This window comes from Geotrypetes seraphini, chromosome 6 (genome assembly GCF_902459505.1).
Source record: "Geotrypetes seraphini chromosome 6, aGeoSer1.1, whole genome shotgun sequence".
NCBI lineage: Eukaryota > Metazoa > Chordata > Amphibia > Gymnophiona > Dermophiidae > Geotrypetes > Geotrypetes seraphini.
This window is the reverse complement of record NC_047089.1, coordinates 42892310-42907389: the sequence shown is the minus strand read 5'-3', so window position 1 is coordinate 42907389 and position 15080 is coordinate 42892310. Positions and strand designations below refer to the sequence as shown.

The 15080-nt window shown below is 43.3% G+C and overlaps 1 protein-coding gene across 7 annotated transcripts in view; it reads left to right on the top strand.

Annotated features, from left to right (window-relative positions):
* The first annotated feature begins 3743 nt into the window (after positions 1-3743).
* The window catches only part of ZDHHC20 (zinc finger DHHC-type palmitoyltransferase 20), a 112998-nt gene continuing 101661 nt past the window's right edge, over positions 3744-15080 (top strand). For 2 of the 7 annotated variants that reach the window (XM_033950567.1, XM_033950568.1), the window contains exons 1-2: positions 4690-5084; positions 14231-14257. Coding sequence is in view for 2 of the 7 variants with exons in the window: in XM_033950561.1 (XP_033806452.1) it covers positions 4169-4286; positions 14231-14257 (145 nt within the window). In the remaining 5 variants the exon portion in view is untranslated. Of the gene's footprint in view, positions 3844-3982; positions 4287-4352; positions 4372-4689; positions 5085-14230; positions 14258-15080 lie in introns of those variants that run through there. The other 5 variants (XM_033950565.1, XM_033950561.1, XM_033950564.1 and 2 more) reach the window with 5 other exon arrangements.

Below are 15080 nucleotides of genomic sequence, written 5' to 3'. Positions count from 1 at the left end.
TACTATACAAATATGAGGCCCACATTAAAGTATGATGAAGATGGCTATGATGAATTCTTTTTGTTGTTTGCACTTTTGTACTTTGATAGAATCATCTTTTTAACATTTGTTGAGGACTTCCATTTATGGAGGGATGAGTTCCCCCACTACAGAGAAAGAGACTTAACAAGTGCCTGAAATCAGGCAAAGATTGTCCTTAGCTGAGTGCTATGGCCTAACATAGATCAACATAACGAACCAGGACTTTTCTTCATTGGCTACCACAAAAGGACTGATTGCCTGATTTACTATTGCCACTGGGATCATCAGCCTAAAATGGCAGAGTGAAATTCAAAAGACTGGACTTTAAAGTTTTAGTTTGATTTGTTTTATTTTCTTTACAATTATGGACTTGTTGCTGATTTAGATTTTTTTTAATGGACTTTTGAAGTACTGATTTATGTGTGTAACTGAGTATGTGCAAACACAAGATAGTGCTAGACCTACTGAAAGCAATATATATTTACTAGATGTACTATTTAGAAAGCCTGCATGTTTTTTTTCATCCTGTTTTGAATCTTGAACTGTACCCTATCTTTCCCACTTCATGGGACTCTTCCTATGCCCTTTTTGCGGCCCAGCTAGAGTGAAGTGCAGTAAAGAAAGGATGAAGATACTTTCGGCTGATAAGGAATGGGGACCATGCCTGATGTCACAGATACTGCCTCATGGTTAAAACTCAACCATTTCTCTGATCCAGGGGTGGAGATGTCTCGACTGGAAAGTGGAATTGCTGAAAATGAAAGCATGAGAGATGAGAGCATAGGAGATTCTAATGTGGTCACCCAGACTTCAAAACCTTGACCTGTGAGCACAATCCGGAATAACCAAGTCTGTACTGGTTACAGCTTTTCTTAGGAGGGCATGGAAACAGTCTAGCTTGAAGTGAAGAGTTTTGATAACTTATTTCTTTCGGTGTGGTCAGCTCATCACAGGATCAAATTATAAGGCCTATTTATATATACAATAGTATAACACCAATGTTTATGTGGATAGGGTGTTTGCAAAAGGAATTACTTTATCCATACGATTTTAGTTAGATGTTGTAAGCTTGATAATATAGAATACTGTACCCCACCTTGATAGGACTGACACATGTAGGGGTGCGGGTGTGATTCATCCCTGAATCATGGGGCGGAGTTGATGAGGATAATTGTATCTTGGTCAGATCACTTCATTATTTCTCATTGGGATGGACTAAACAATACAATTTAGAAAAAAAATCACAAAAACAAGATATTCTCATCAGGAAATCACCCAACCCACTTGAATTCTGGAAACGAGTCAATTTACTACCAGTAGATATCTATGAATTCCCATCTAATTGGAAAACTTTAAGTAACACTATTTTAGATGAAATTGTATCTAAACATGTTGTAAAGAGATGAGCAGATAATTCCAATAAATGGTATGATGTGGAGTTATTAGAGATAAAACGAATAGTACGCCATTTGAGAAGAAATGGCTAAAATCAAAATTGCCCATAGATAAAAAAAATGGAGGAAGGAAATTAGAAATTATAAATCATTACTAAGGTAGAAGCGAAAAGCTTACTATTCAGATAAAGTAGGGAAGTCTAGTACCAACGTAAAAAAAATTATTCCACTTAGTCAATAATGTGTTTAATGTGACTAAAAAAATACAATCTTCATAGTTACCTCTACATCTGCTAATGACCAGGCAAATTTCTTCAGTTCCAAGGTTTTTAGTTTAAGATCTTCTTGCTTGTCTTGTTAAGAAATCACCATCAATTTAGTATGATGGAAAATGTTCATGCAGATCTCTATTGGTCTACATTTGATTATCCAGAATGGGATGATTTTTCTAAATTGTTTTGTAGATGTGCTAAATCATACTGTCTGCTCAACCCCTGCTCATCTAACCTTATGGCAGCTGCCCCTTTAAGTTTCAAACTGAAATTATTTGAATGGCTTTCTGACTACCTAGAAGCAGGAATATTTCCACAAGAGGAAGGTAGTATAATTATTACGCCAATAATTAAAACATCAAAGAATCATCTATTTCATTACCATCAAATTATATACCTATTGCATCCATTCCCTTTTTCATGAAAATCACGGAGGGTCTAGTTCAAATCCAGCTAACAAAATATATTGAGCAACACCCCCTACTGCATGATTCCCAATCAGGTTTTAGAACCTATTTCAGTACTGAGGCAGTGTTGGCTACATTATTATAATAATAATAATAACTTTATTCTTATATACCGCCAACAATCTTGCGACTTCTAGGCGGTTTACAATAAAGAGAAATTGTACAGACAGCGAATTACAGAGTATAGCAGTGTACATCTGATTATACCATCTAAATCAGTGTTCTTCAACCACCGGTCCATGGACCAGTGCCGGTCCACAGAAATTTCCTGCCGGTCCACAGGGCCAGCATGTGCATCAGGCCCAAAACAGTGTTCTTCAACCACCGGTCCACGGTGCGATCGATGCGGCGTTATCTTCGAGCCAGCTCCCTCTTCCTAACTGATTCAGTGCACAAAGCCACGGACAGTGGCTCCTACGGGCATCCTGCGCCTAAACCGGAAGCCTTCTCTCAGAGGGAAGGTTTCCAAATGAGACACGGGATGTGCAAGGTGCAATTAGTACTATTATGGGGGCGGGGTCCGGCTACGACTTAGCCCAGTGTTCTTCAACCGCCGGTCCACGGCCCGATGCCGGTCCACAGAATAATTATTTTATTTCTGCCGGTCCATAGGTGTAAAAAGGTTGAAAAACACTGATCTAAATAGCCTACTGAGCAAGGGTAGCAGTGCATTGGTGCTTCAGTTTGACTTAAGCAGTGCCTTCGATTTGGTAGATCATACCAAATTATTAGCTTGTTTGGATGCTTTCAGTCTACAGGGCAATGTTCTGTGGTTTAAAGGGTTCTTGGAATCCAGACACTATCAGGTTAAGTTTAACAATCAGTTTTCATTTAACTGGAAAAATGCGAGTGGCGTACCTCAGGGTTCCACAATTTCTCCCAAATTATTTAATGTATATCTCTTCCTTGGGTTATAGCTTGAGTAATCTGGGTATAGAACTGTTCAGCTATGCTGATAATATTACAATTATTATACCTTGTGGTACAGTTCTATCCCATATTTCTCACAAAATTGAGTCTTTTGAAATTGATGAACTCTTGGATGCAGGATTTCAAACTCAACCTTAACCCTGATAAGATGAGATTTTTTGTCGTGTCGCCGCACAAGATCATTCACGAGCCATCAATTAGTATAAATTCTACATTATATACAATTCAACCAACAAAATATTGGGAGTCCTTTTGGATCAGTATCTGACTATGAAAAAACAGATAGATGCTGTGGTACATAAGAGTTATTACACATGATGGAAATTGCGTACCATTAGACCCTATTTTGAGTTTTCTGCTTTTAAACTTCGGGTACAATCTTTGTTACTGAGTCTTTTGGATTATTGCAATATTGTATATTTAACAATTCCTAAGAAAGACAGGGTGGGGCACTGCATCCAGGATTTTACATCACTAAATATGGTAACCCTACCTGGAGGGCTTACAATCAGGATTACTATGAAAAATTAATAGAAAAAATAGCATTACAATTAGTATTAGTATTATGGGGGTGGGGAGGGGGTGGAGTTTGGGCATCTCTCAATCCTTTTGATTGCCCAAAGCAATCAGAACTAGGCTGTAAACTACCCGATTACTCAGCGTATTGCTGGACAAAGGGAGGGTGGGAGAAAATGTGCTAGATTCACCGTTATGACAGACGGGATCGCTGTGCGAGATGCCTGAGTAGGCAAGCTGAAGGTATCCTTGCTCTGGTCTTGGCAATAAAACACTGGAAAAAAAGAAACAATAATAAACTGTCATGTACTCTTACTTTCTCCCGGCCTCATCCCCTTCTTCTTCCGGCTTATTTTTACTGGATTAATACATTATTTTGTGTCGTATAATCAATGAAATAATTATCTCGCGCCTTGGTTTGTGCTATGGCTGTACGTGGCGCTTTCTGCCAGCCGCAAGATGGCCGCCGGATGAGAAGGATGCGCTCCACCTCTTCGGGAGCGCGGGCCGCTGACAGCCGCTGAGTTTCGAGCAAGGGGTGCTCGGCTCGCCACGCCACGGAGTTGTCATGGCGCCGTCGCACGTCCTCAGGTGCTGTCAGAAGGTGCTGGGTTGGGTGCCAGTGTTCTTTATCGCGCTCGTGGTGTGCTGGTCATACTACGCCTACGTGGTGGAGTTGTGCATCGGTGAGTAGCTGAAGGGCGGCAGTAATGGCGAGACTCTGCTTTCAGGATGTTAGGTTCTATCTAAGCAGCTCTGTCACCTTCTGGGGTATGTTCCCTGAGGTGTACTATTTCCGTTCCCTCCTTTAGCATGCAATATTAACGGTTCATGTCATCGTGTATTGTTTATAGTACCCTTTCATGTTGGGGTCCTTTAATGATTCTGGTGTAATAATGCTGATCGCTGCTGTCCTCAGGGTGTAGTAATGCTGGCCCCTCCCCCACTTTCCTAGTCACCGCTGTCCTCAGGATGTAGTATTGCTGGCCCCCTTTGCTTATGAGTGCAGTTCCCAGGCTGGGCCTCCTTTGGTTACTACTGATTATGTATGAGGTGCTATACATTAATCAACTGGGGTTTGGATTGTATGTGCTCTACATTAAAACATTCAAGAGACGGGCCCTGCTCAGTAGAGCTTACAGTCTAATCAGGTTATGAGTGTTGTCCCTAATGTACTAATGCATGACCCCTGTTGGGTATCCAGCACTGTCCCCAGAATCTAATAGTTGTCAAACTGCATCATCTCAGTGCATGGGTTATCTCCCCCCCCCTTCCTCCCAATACTAGCTTTGAATAATCTGTCTGACTTGTCTTGCCCTCCTAGAGAGCATTGTTTTGTGGTTTACTGCAATATAGTACAGCCATTGCACTTGAATGCTTTGAGAGATAACTTCTGTGCTGACATTAAAGGAGGAAGTTTTGACCGTCAGTCTCGGTTTATTATTTTCTACATCACCATCTGTGTGGACTGGTCAGGAGGAAAGGTAAAGGAAGAGATGCTTCCTGGTTTTGTAACAGGAAGTTGTGAAAGTACAATTGAACACAAATCTGAGGGTGTTTTTTTTTTTTTTTTTAATAATCTTACTAGAGATGAAAATGCTCATTATTTTTTGTACCTAGTAGTAGGGGAATAAGGGATTAGGATTTAAGCATTTGTCAAGCTTGATGCTGCTGTAAGGGTATTTTAGTGATTAGATGAACCTGACTTGTACACAGTGGCCTATATTGTGCATGGACTCCAAAGCAGATTACAGTATATTATTGTAGTAAGATATGCATAATCTGTATTCTTATGCTGAATTTTTTGACTAGTATGGCTAGCACCATATACCATACCATACATTTTCTTCTATACCATGAGTTTCAACAGGGATTCATTGCAGTTTACAACAAGATTTCTCAGTGGTCATGAACAATGAATTGCAGGTTTAAAGAAGTAGAAATGTCTTTGCATTTTGAATTATAGGCTTGAAGAAAAGAGATGAGTCTTTAGCATTCTGCTAAAGTTTTACTATGTCCAGTTGACGCAGGTGTTGTAGGAGGCCGTTCCAGTATAGGTTAGAACAGGGGTGTCCAATGTCGGTCCTCGAGGGCCGCAGTCCAGTCGGATTTTCAGGATTTCCCCAATGAATATACATGAGGTCTATTTGCATGCACTGCTTTCATTGTATGCTAATAGATCTCATGCATATTCATTGGGGAAATCCTGAAAACCCGACTGGATTGTGGCCCTCGAGGACCGACATTGGACACCCCTGGGTTAGAACAACCAGGAAATTGCTTCTTTTTTTTAACAATTATAAAATTATTCTAATAAATTGTGCAGGAATGTATGTTGTAGTTTGATAATACGATGTCTTCCTAGTTCCTCAGCAAATGTTGTGCATTATTGTTTAAATCTTATATTAAATTTAAAATATAGATCCTCCCTGGACTCGACGGACACTAGTTAGTCCTCCTTTGCCCACCTCTGGCTTAGTTTCTGGACTCAGGCAAGTCGACCGGAATGGAGTCCAGAGTCCACAATACTCTGCAACGCCTCTTAGACATCGGGATAATGGAACCTGTTCCAGAACACGAATCGGTCTTAGGCAGATACTCCTAATACCTCATCATACCAGAAAAGTTTGGAGGATTGGAGACACATTCTGGATCTAAAGGCGGTCACCCACTTCTTGCAAATTCTTTTTTTCCTAATGGCAGTGCAGAACATGGTGATAACTGCTGTCTCTCCAGGAGAGTTTGCAGTGTTCTTGGATCTCACTGAGGCTTACCTCCATATTCCAATGTACCTAGAGCCTCGCAGGTTTCTACATTTACAGTTCACAGCTCTGCCCTTTGGCCTCGCAATGGCACCTTGCACTTTTGCCAAAGTGATGGTAGTTGTGTCAGCTTTCCGCCAGAAGGAAGTCCGTCTGCCCTTCCTGGGATAACTGGTTGATCCGGGCTCCATCTCATCGAGAGTACAAAAGTGCGGTGGAGACGATAATGTCTCTGCTGTAGGCGTTAGCAAGTTCAGGAAGAGACACTTGGCATCCTACTAGTCCCTGGAGTTTCTGGGCCTTCTCTTCGTCTCCAGACAAGGTCGTGTATTTCTTCTCAAGACATGTAGACAGAACTTTCATCGACAGATCAGAATTCTCCTGGACCATCCGGCTCCCTCAGCCTGTTTTTATCTCCTTGGAGGCAATCCCCTGGGCCCTCCTATCTCGGTGGTCTCAGCAGAGTTTTTTCCTTCAGATGCCACTCCCCTGTATGGTGCCAGCTAGCAGCAACTTGAGCTGGTGGTTTCATGGGGATGCTCTCTGCCAGGGCTGGATTCTTCGGATTTTCGAGTAGATGACTCTTATGATGGCTGCCAGCCTGTTGAGTTGCGGGCTTACTACGGTGCCCACTCCATTCAGGGGCAGTGGACTCCTGATCCAAAACATTGGTTGATTAATCAGCTGGAGTTTTGGGCAATTCAGCTGGCGCTACTTGCTCTCCAGCCCCTTCTGAAAGGACCAGCAGTGCAAGTTTCTCTGACACCACAGCAGTGGTGTACATACATCACAAGGGGGCTCTAGTGCTCTCTCTGGGCCAAAGGATCCTATGTGTTTCACTGGGTGGAAGTACATCTTCTGTCTTTCTTGGTGGCCTATGTGGCTGGAGTTAAAAATGTTCAGTCTGACTTCCTCGGCCAACAAATCCTGGACCAAGCAGCATGGTCCCTCTCGTAGGAGGCATTCCATCTGATTTTACAGCACTGGGGTCAGCCCCAGAGGGACTTGTAGGCTTCGGCAAGGCACTTTTTCAGTAAACGAACAGCAAGGAAGCTAGGGCCGGTAGCCTTGGTTTGGCCCTGGTTGGCTCATGAGCTCCTATATGATGTTCCTTCATTGATCTCTGGTCGGTCGGGTCCACCGCTGGATAGCAATACATCCCGGCCTGATGATTCTAGTAGCTTCAGACTGGCCGCATCGCCCATGGTATGTGGATCTTGTCAATCTTCCATGGGGTGAGAGACTCTGGCCCCCACTTCATCTATATCTTCTCAGTATTGATTCTTAATGCCCATGGAGAAACCATGGCGCTTTGGTCTCAGGGGATTGGCTCTTGAACGCTCAGCTTTGATGAAGCGCAGTTTTTCGGATGTAGTTATCGCAACTTTTTTTTGCACTCGTTGAAACCCTCTACTATAGCGTCTTATACCAAAGCCTGGAAGGCTTTTCAACAGTGGTGTGCTAAGAATCATGCGGAGCCTGAGAGGGCTCCCTTTTCCGTGATCCTGGTTTTTCTTCAGGCAAGCCTAGAAACAGGTTTAGCAGTGGTCTTCCTTAAAGTTCAGGTTGCAGGCCTTTCATGTTTTAGAGCGCGAAGAGGTGCTAGTTTGCTTACTGCTCATCCAGCTGTGTCCAAGTTTCTGAGAGGAGCACTTTGTGACTTCCCTTGTGTCTTCTTTTCTCTTTGTGGAATCTTAACATCATTCTGCAGGGCCTTGGAGAGGCCTCGTATAAATCACTGAAGAATGCTTTTCTTCTGGATCTGACAGTCAAGACTGTCATTCTGGTCACTGTTGTCTTGACATGGTGTTTTTTGATGCTTCAGGCTCTTTCATGCGGGACGTCCTTTATCTGTTTCCAGATCCGAGAGTTTTCTCTGTGCTGTACCTTCCTTCCTACCGAAAGGGGTTTCTGCCTTTCATGCCAACCAGGAAGTTAGTTTGTGTGCTTTTCCTTCCACAGGCTCAGAGTGAAAGGATTGGTTCTTGCGCAAGTTGGCTGTCAAGAGAGTATTGCTCCACTGTTTGGAGAGGACTAATGATTTCCCGCTATCTGATGATGACAGATTTCCTATTTGTCCTGAGTGTTGCACCTCACTGTGGTTGGCCAGCGTCCAAGGTTTCGATCGCTCGATGGATTTGAATGGCCATTTCCGCAACTTCATGATGAACATCCTGATTAACTTTGCAGGGCAGCTACTTGGTTTTCTCTTTATACTTTTACCCGGTTTTTACTAAGTGGATATGGCAGCTCGTTCTGATGCCGCTTTTTGTGACCTCGATGTTGAGGGATCTGGGTGTTATTGTAGACAACACGATGAAATCTTCCACCCAATGTGCAGCGGCAGCCAAAAAAGCAAACAAGAATCTAGGAATTATTTAAAAAAGGATGGTTAACAAGACTAAAGATATTATAATGCCTCGGTATTGCTCCATGTTGCAACCTCACCTAGAGTACTGCGTTCAATTCTATCTCCTTATCTCAATAAAAATATAGCAGCACTAGAAAAGGTTCAAAGAAGAGCGACCAAGATGATAAAGGGGATGGAACTCCTCTCATATGAGGAGAGACTAAAAAGGTTAGAGCTCTTCAGCTTGGAAAAGAGAAGGCTGAGGGGAGATATGATTGAAGTCTACAAATCCTGAGTGGAATAGAACGGGTATAAGTGGTTCAATTTTCACTCCATCAAAGAATACAAAGACTAGGGGACACTCGATGAAGTTACAGGGAAATACTTTTAAAATCTATAGGAGGAAATATTTTTTCACTCGGAGAATAGTTAAGCTTTGGAACGCATTGCCAGAGGTCGTGGTAAGAGCAGATAGCGTAGCTCAGGGGTGTCCAACCTTTTGGCTTCCTTAGGCCGCATTGGTAGAAAAAAATGTTTCTGGGGCCACACAAACGCGCAAATGCTGCAGCAAGAGAGAGGAGGGAGCTGGCAAGATGGTAAACACCCGGGGGCAGCAGAGGAAAACACTGCATCCATCTTAACTAGGGCCGCACAAAATACTTCACAGGACCGCATGCGGCCCTCAGGCTGCAGGTTGGACACCCCTGGCATAGCTGGTTTTTAAGAAAGATTTGAACAATTTCCTGGAGGAAAAGTCCATAATCTGTTATTGAGAAAGACATGGGGCAAGCCACTATTTGCCCTTGATTGGTAACATGGAATGTTGCTGCTCTTTGGGTTTTGGCCAGATACTAGTGACCTGGATTGGCCACTGTGAGAACGGGCTACTGGGCTTGATGGACCATTGGTCTGACCCAGTAAGGCTGTTCTTATGTTCTTCTGTCCCTCCCTAGATGTTACCATTGCTTTGGTATATCAAATAGCGCAGGGGTGCCCAAAATGTCGATTGCGATCTACTGGTCAATCGCAAAGGCAACACCAGTAGATCACAGAGCCAGTGTTCTCCCTAGCATTCCCCCAGTCACTTTCTCACCTTTGAAGTACTGTAATTATGGCAGTCTGTAGAGTGAACGTAGCAGGCTGCCGTCAGCTTCTGTAGCATGTTCCCTCTGCCACGGTCCTGCCCCTAACGTCAGAGGAGATGCGGGACCGTGGTAGAGGGAACGTGCTACAGAAGCCGACGGCAGCCTGCTACGTTCGCTCTGCAGGCTGCCGTATTTAACTTTGAACTGTGGTAGGCCCAAAGGGAAGAATGGAGGTGAGAACTAACCTGACAGCGGAGGTAAGGCCTTGCATGTCGGGGTAAAATTGTGCCCTTCGAGGACCCCGGTGGGAGGGGGAATTGCCTTAGAGACGCTGGATCGGGGGACAAGAGACAAAAGGACCTTGAGGAGGGGTGGGAAAGCAGCCTTGAACCAAAAGTGAGGGGGAAGACAAGGCAGATCCTGGACTACTAGAGGGGTTAGAGAGGAGAAACACTCTGAACCGAGGAGAGAGAGATGCCAGGCCCTGGGGAGGGGGAAGACAAAGAGAGTGAGAGAGACAAAGACCTGGATCAAGGTGGGAGGACTCAAAATGTTAGCAGAAGGAAGACAGAGAGAGGGAGAAACCTGAAACAAAGGGGAAGCAGAAGAGAGGGGGCAGATGTTGGACTATGGGAGGTGCAGACAGAAGAGACAGAGGGGGGAGAGACCCTGAGGAAGAACAGAGAGATGCAAGATCAGAACAGAGGAGGGAGACATGTTGCCAATAGGGGTGGAGGAGAGAGGAAGAAAAGCTGGACTCCTGGAAGGACAGAGGGAGATGTTGGCTGGGGAATGGAACGAGGTCTGGAGGACAGAAGAGGTGCACTTCTTCTGTCCTCCAGACCTCGTTCCATTCCCCGACCAACCAACATCTCCCTCTGTCCTTCCAGGAGTCCAGCTTTTCTTCCTCTCTCCTCCACCCCTATTGGGGGGGAGTCTTTTACTAAGGCGCACTAGCTGATTTAGCGCGCGCTAAATGCTAACGCTTCCATAGAATATAATGGGCGCATTAGCACTTAGCGTGCACTAAATCAGCTAGCGCACCGTAGTAAAAGAGGGGGATATATGTTTAGTATTTTTATTGTTGGTAGATCATTTTGACTTGGTCATTTTAAAAGTAGCTCGCAAGCCAAAAAAGTGTGGAAACCCCTGAACTAGCGTATAGAATCCAGAATGGAAGATTAGGTTTATACAGTACTTCGATCTTCTTTCTGTTAGTCCCTGTAGGATTCCATATGACCCGCCCTCTTTGTGTACACTCAATTGTTTGGAATGGCCTGCTTCTTTCTCCCTTGATGATTCTCCTTGCAGGCTTGAACGCTTTCCAGCCATTTGACAGAGCCTGTGGAGCATTTTCTGTGAGTATACACATTACCAAAGGCCTTACTTGGGCTGCTCGTTGCACACAGCAGGTTAGTTCTACATTGTTCCTCAATGTTTTTCTGAGTTGCCTTTGTGCCTGTTTATCGCTTGTTAATATTTTGCAGAGCAAACCAGTTGAAGAATTACATATATGTTGCTGGGGATCCTACCCCCGTACCCCCTTGTCATGGATTTGTTCAGATATGTTGCTTGGCTTTGGGACAACTGGATATGTTTGCTAGCTCTCAGGCTAAGGAGGTGGAGCATGTGCTAAGAAAAGTTTATGGATTTGTGCAACTCCTGGATTGGGATTGAACACCTAGTGTATGGAATCCTACAGGGACTAACAGAAAGAAGATTATTGAAGATATAAACCTAATCTTCTAATCTCACTGTATCTAAGGTTCTTTGCTGATAATCTGGAACAGCTTCTCCTATAGAAATGCAGGAGTACAGGGACTTATTTCTCTGAAACCTCTAGTCCAGTCTGGTCCATTTTTTTAATTTGATGTATCTTTTTTTGTGATACAAGGTCTTAAAAGATCTGCATCGTGTCTTTTAAAATATTCTCTGTAAAAATTGCACAGTACATTGGGTTCCAGTGTAATTTCCATGGAAGACACTAGATGCTCTGTTGGGTTGCAAGATGAAAGGCTTTAGGAGAGAATGTGCATGCAAGAGATTGGGGATCCCTTCTACAGGCTGCAAAAATAGACAAGAATAGGTTTGAGGGATTCCTTTCCCATCCAGGAGGAGAGGTACTGAATAATGAATGAAATATTTTTGATTTTTGAAAATCAAATGATTTTTTTTTTTTGGTAATTTCCACTTAATTGAAATAATATAAATCACTTCTGTATTCAGAATTGCATAGAAAAGGGTTTGAGAATAGAACTCTCGCCCATATGTGCTGTCGCAACCCACGGGCTCCTGATCACCGCAGCGAGCTGAGTTCCCCGCGACCGTAACTGCTCCCAGCGCGTTCCCTTCAACCATGGAATCCTTCAGGCTATCTAGGCAACCGCCTAGGGTGAAAACAAGGTCCAATGTTCACAATGAATACAGGCAAGGGAAAACGCACACACCCAGGAATGTCCAAAAGTAAAAGGTGTACTTTTATTTTTGACCTCTGGTTAAACTGCCTGGTATTATTAGCAGTTTGCAGTACTTTCAATACATTTTGTATAAGAACCAAAACATAGAGCTCTGGGCCAACCTGGCCACATTGGCTTCACAAATAACAGCCTGGCTCCAATTTAAAACACAAAAATCATACAAGACTTTGGCTGGACTTTAGTCTTTCCACCTCAGTCCTCTTCACAAACCCTCTGAGATTAAGATAGTCCCAGCAATATTCCCTCACCAGGAAAGAGCAGGAGAGAGGAGTAAACAAAACTCTTGCAGTATGCAAAATAAAGTTTTACAAAACCAAAAAGGAAAACTGCTAACATTGAAGCTCTCCCACAGAATACCTGCAGATAGCATGGAGCTCCTCTGTGTCTTACTTCCTTCATTATCTTATCTCCAACTAATTAGCCTCCAGCTGAGCTGAGAGGGACTAACACAAAGCTGCAGTTTGGAATGTTACACAGTCCAAGGCAACAGTTCAGGTTCTTGAGTGCTTCAGAGGCTATCTCTGGGAAGCTCAAACAATTCTGCATACAAACAAACTTAGTCCCAAAACTTTCAGACAAAAAGGTAAGAAATAAAAATAGCAAAAACACTTCCAACCTTGCTCAGCTTGTGTCCATTGCATCCAGTCTCCATCCAGGAATAACCGGCACACTAATGTCCATGGGTTCCCAGTCTTCTAGCTGCCCCTCAGCTGTAATCTTAGGGTCGTCTGAAATGTCCACCATGTCCCAATCCTTGCCCAGCTCGCCAGAATTCAGCTGGAGAGGCAAACCTTGCTGCCTCTGAGGCTCTCCTTGCAGCCCCCTTTGCTCCTCCCCCTCTCTGGGTCTCAGCTGCCTGTTTTTAACAGCCTCAAATTCTCCCCTCCCTGCTCTAAAGAGGGGGAAGGGAGAAAGCTCCCTCTGCAGCTGTGTCTGCTTGGGTGACAGCTTCCTGCCAGATCTCTGGCCTTCTGGGAGATGTAGTTCCCTAGCTCCTGAGTTTCTTTGAGCTCTAATAGCAGGCTTGGGAGAGTAACCTGCAACTGGACTGAACTCTCCCTGACAGTCACTGTCTGGTTCATCAAAGTTAGTACAAGGGAAGTCAGCGCTTTCATAATCGGCAGGGCCAACCTGGTCAGCTCTCCTGCATAGGGTCTTACTGCTCTCCGTATGAGGAACGGCTGGGTAAGCTGCAGCTATACTCATTCGAAGAACGCAGAGAGAGGGGAGACATGATCGAGACGTTCAAATATGTCACGGGCCGTATCGAGGGGCTAGAAGATCTCTTTCTTCTTAAAGGTCCCACGGCAACAAGAGGGCATCCGCTGAAAATCGGGGGTGGGAAATTTCATGGCGACTCCAGAAAATATTTCTTCACCGAAAGGGTGGTTGACCAATGGAATAATCTTCCACAACAGATAATTGAGGCCAGCAGCATGCCTGATTTTAAGAAAAGGTGGGATAGGTATGTGGGATCTCTTCTTGGAGGTAGTTAGGGGGTGGGTCATTAGTGTGGGCAGACTGGATGGGCCGTGGCCCTTTTTCTGCCGTCATTTTCTATGTTTCTATGTTTCCTGGCTAACCCTGTGCCAAAGCTAGACAGAGAACTAGATTTGTCACAGTGCACACTTGCTTTTTGGGGTCTTTGAACCAGTTGGTCTATTAGCTGTTTTGTATTACCAGAAAGGATGACTGCCATGCATGAAACAACAAAAATGTGTCTATAAATTTCAAACATTAGTTATGCTGTGATATGTGGAATTTGCAAAAACTGTTTCTTGAATTGTTATTATAGTTTGGCTGCTGTTTTGAGATTTCAAACTCCTTTCTTATTAACTCAGACTCTGTGATTACATTTATAGTTTGGTTCTGTTAATACCAAAAATATTGCAGCATTTTAAACTATGGTTTAATCTTTAAGACAAATCTTTCTCCTCTTTTTTTTTTTTTTTACAGTGACCATCACTTCTACTGGGGAAAAGGGTAAGAACATGGAAAATGTTAATATTTCTTGCATCATCTTATATCTGTTATGAGAAGTCATTCTCTAAACTTCTATTATTGGATGTTTTGACTACACACACTAGAATCTAGAACTAGGATATATATAATCATCAAAACATATGCAATATCCCCAGTACAGAGTCACCCGCTCTTATCACTTATCAACTTAATGAAAGTGGAGAAAAAGCCTCAGTAATAAAGAGAACCAACCTCAGAAATTTCATGTAAATCTTTCAAATGTTCATCCAGTCTTTATTTATGATATTTAATATTGTTTTATAATTGAAAAAAATATAAAGATGATCTTCAGTGATAAGAATAGCTGCTCGTTTAAATTCAAAATCAAGTTTGCAATCCAATCCACAAAACAAAGTTCTTCTTAATAGAGCAAGAGTCTTCTCTAAAGCAAACACTCATAGTTCAAATTCAGAAACCAGTTCCCAAGAAAATGCAAATATGTACCAATGAAGTTGTTACAAAAGGCTGCTGATCTTTTGCCCTGAACTTTGGAACCAAAATCTCGACAGGAATCCCATTTCGCAATGCAATGATCACTGCTTCAGGGGAAAGATTGGACTGGAAATGCACTTTACCAGCTCTACGATTATCAGTAAACTCTGCAAATTGCCAGCTTTTAAAGAAAAAATGCCAGTGTAGTTGCTGCTCCTCCCAGAGCTGTTGTACGTAATGATGTCCACATCAGATCCAATCACCAGGTAGAATTCAAGGAACCAATCGGAAAAAGACCTTCCACTCTACTGCTGAGTTCAACCCGCCAGGAGCAAGAGTGTTTAATGAAAAT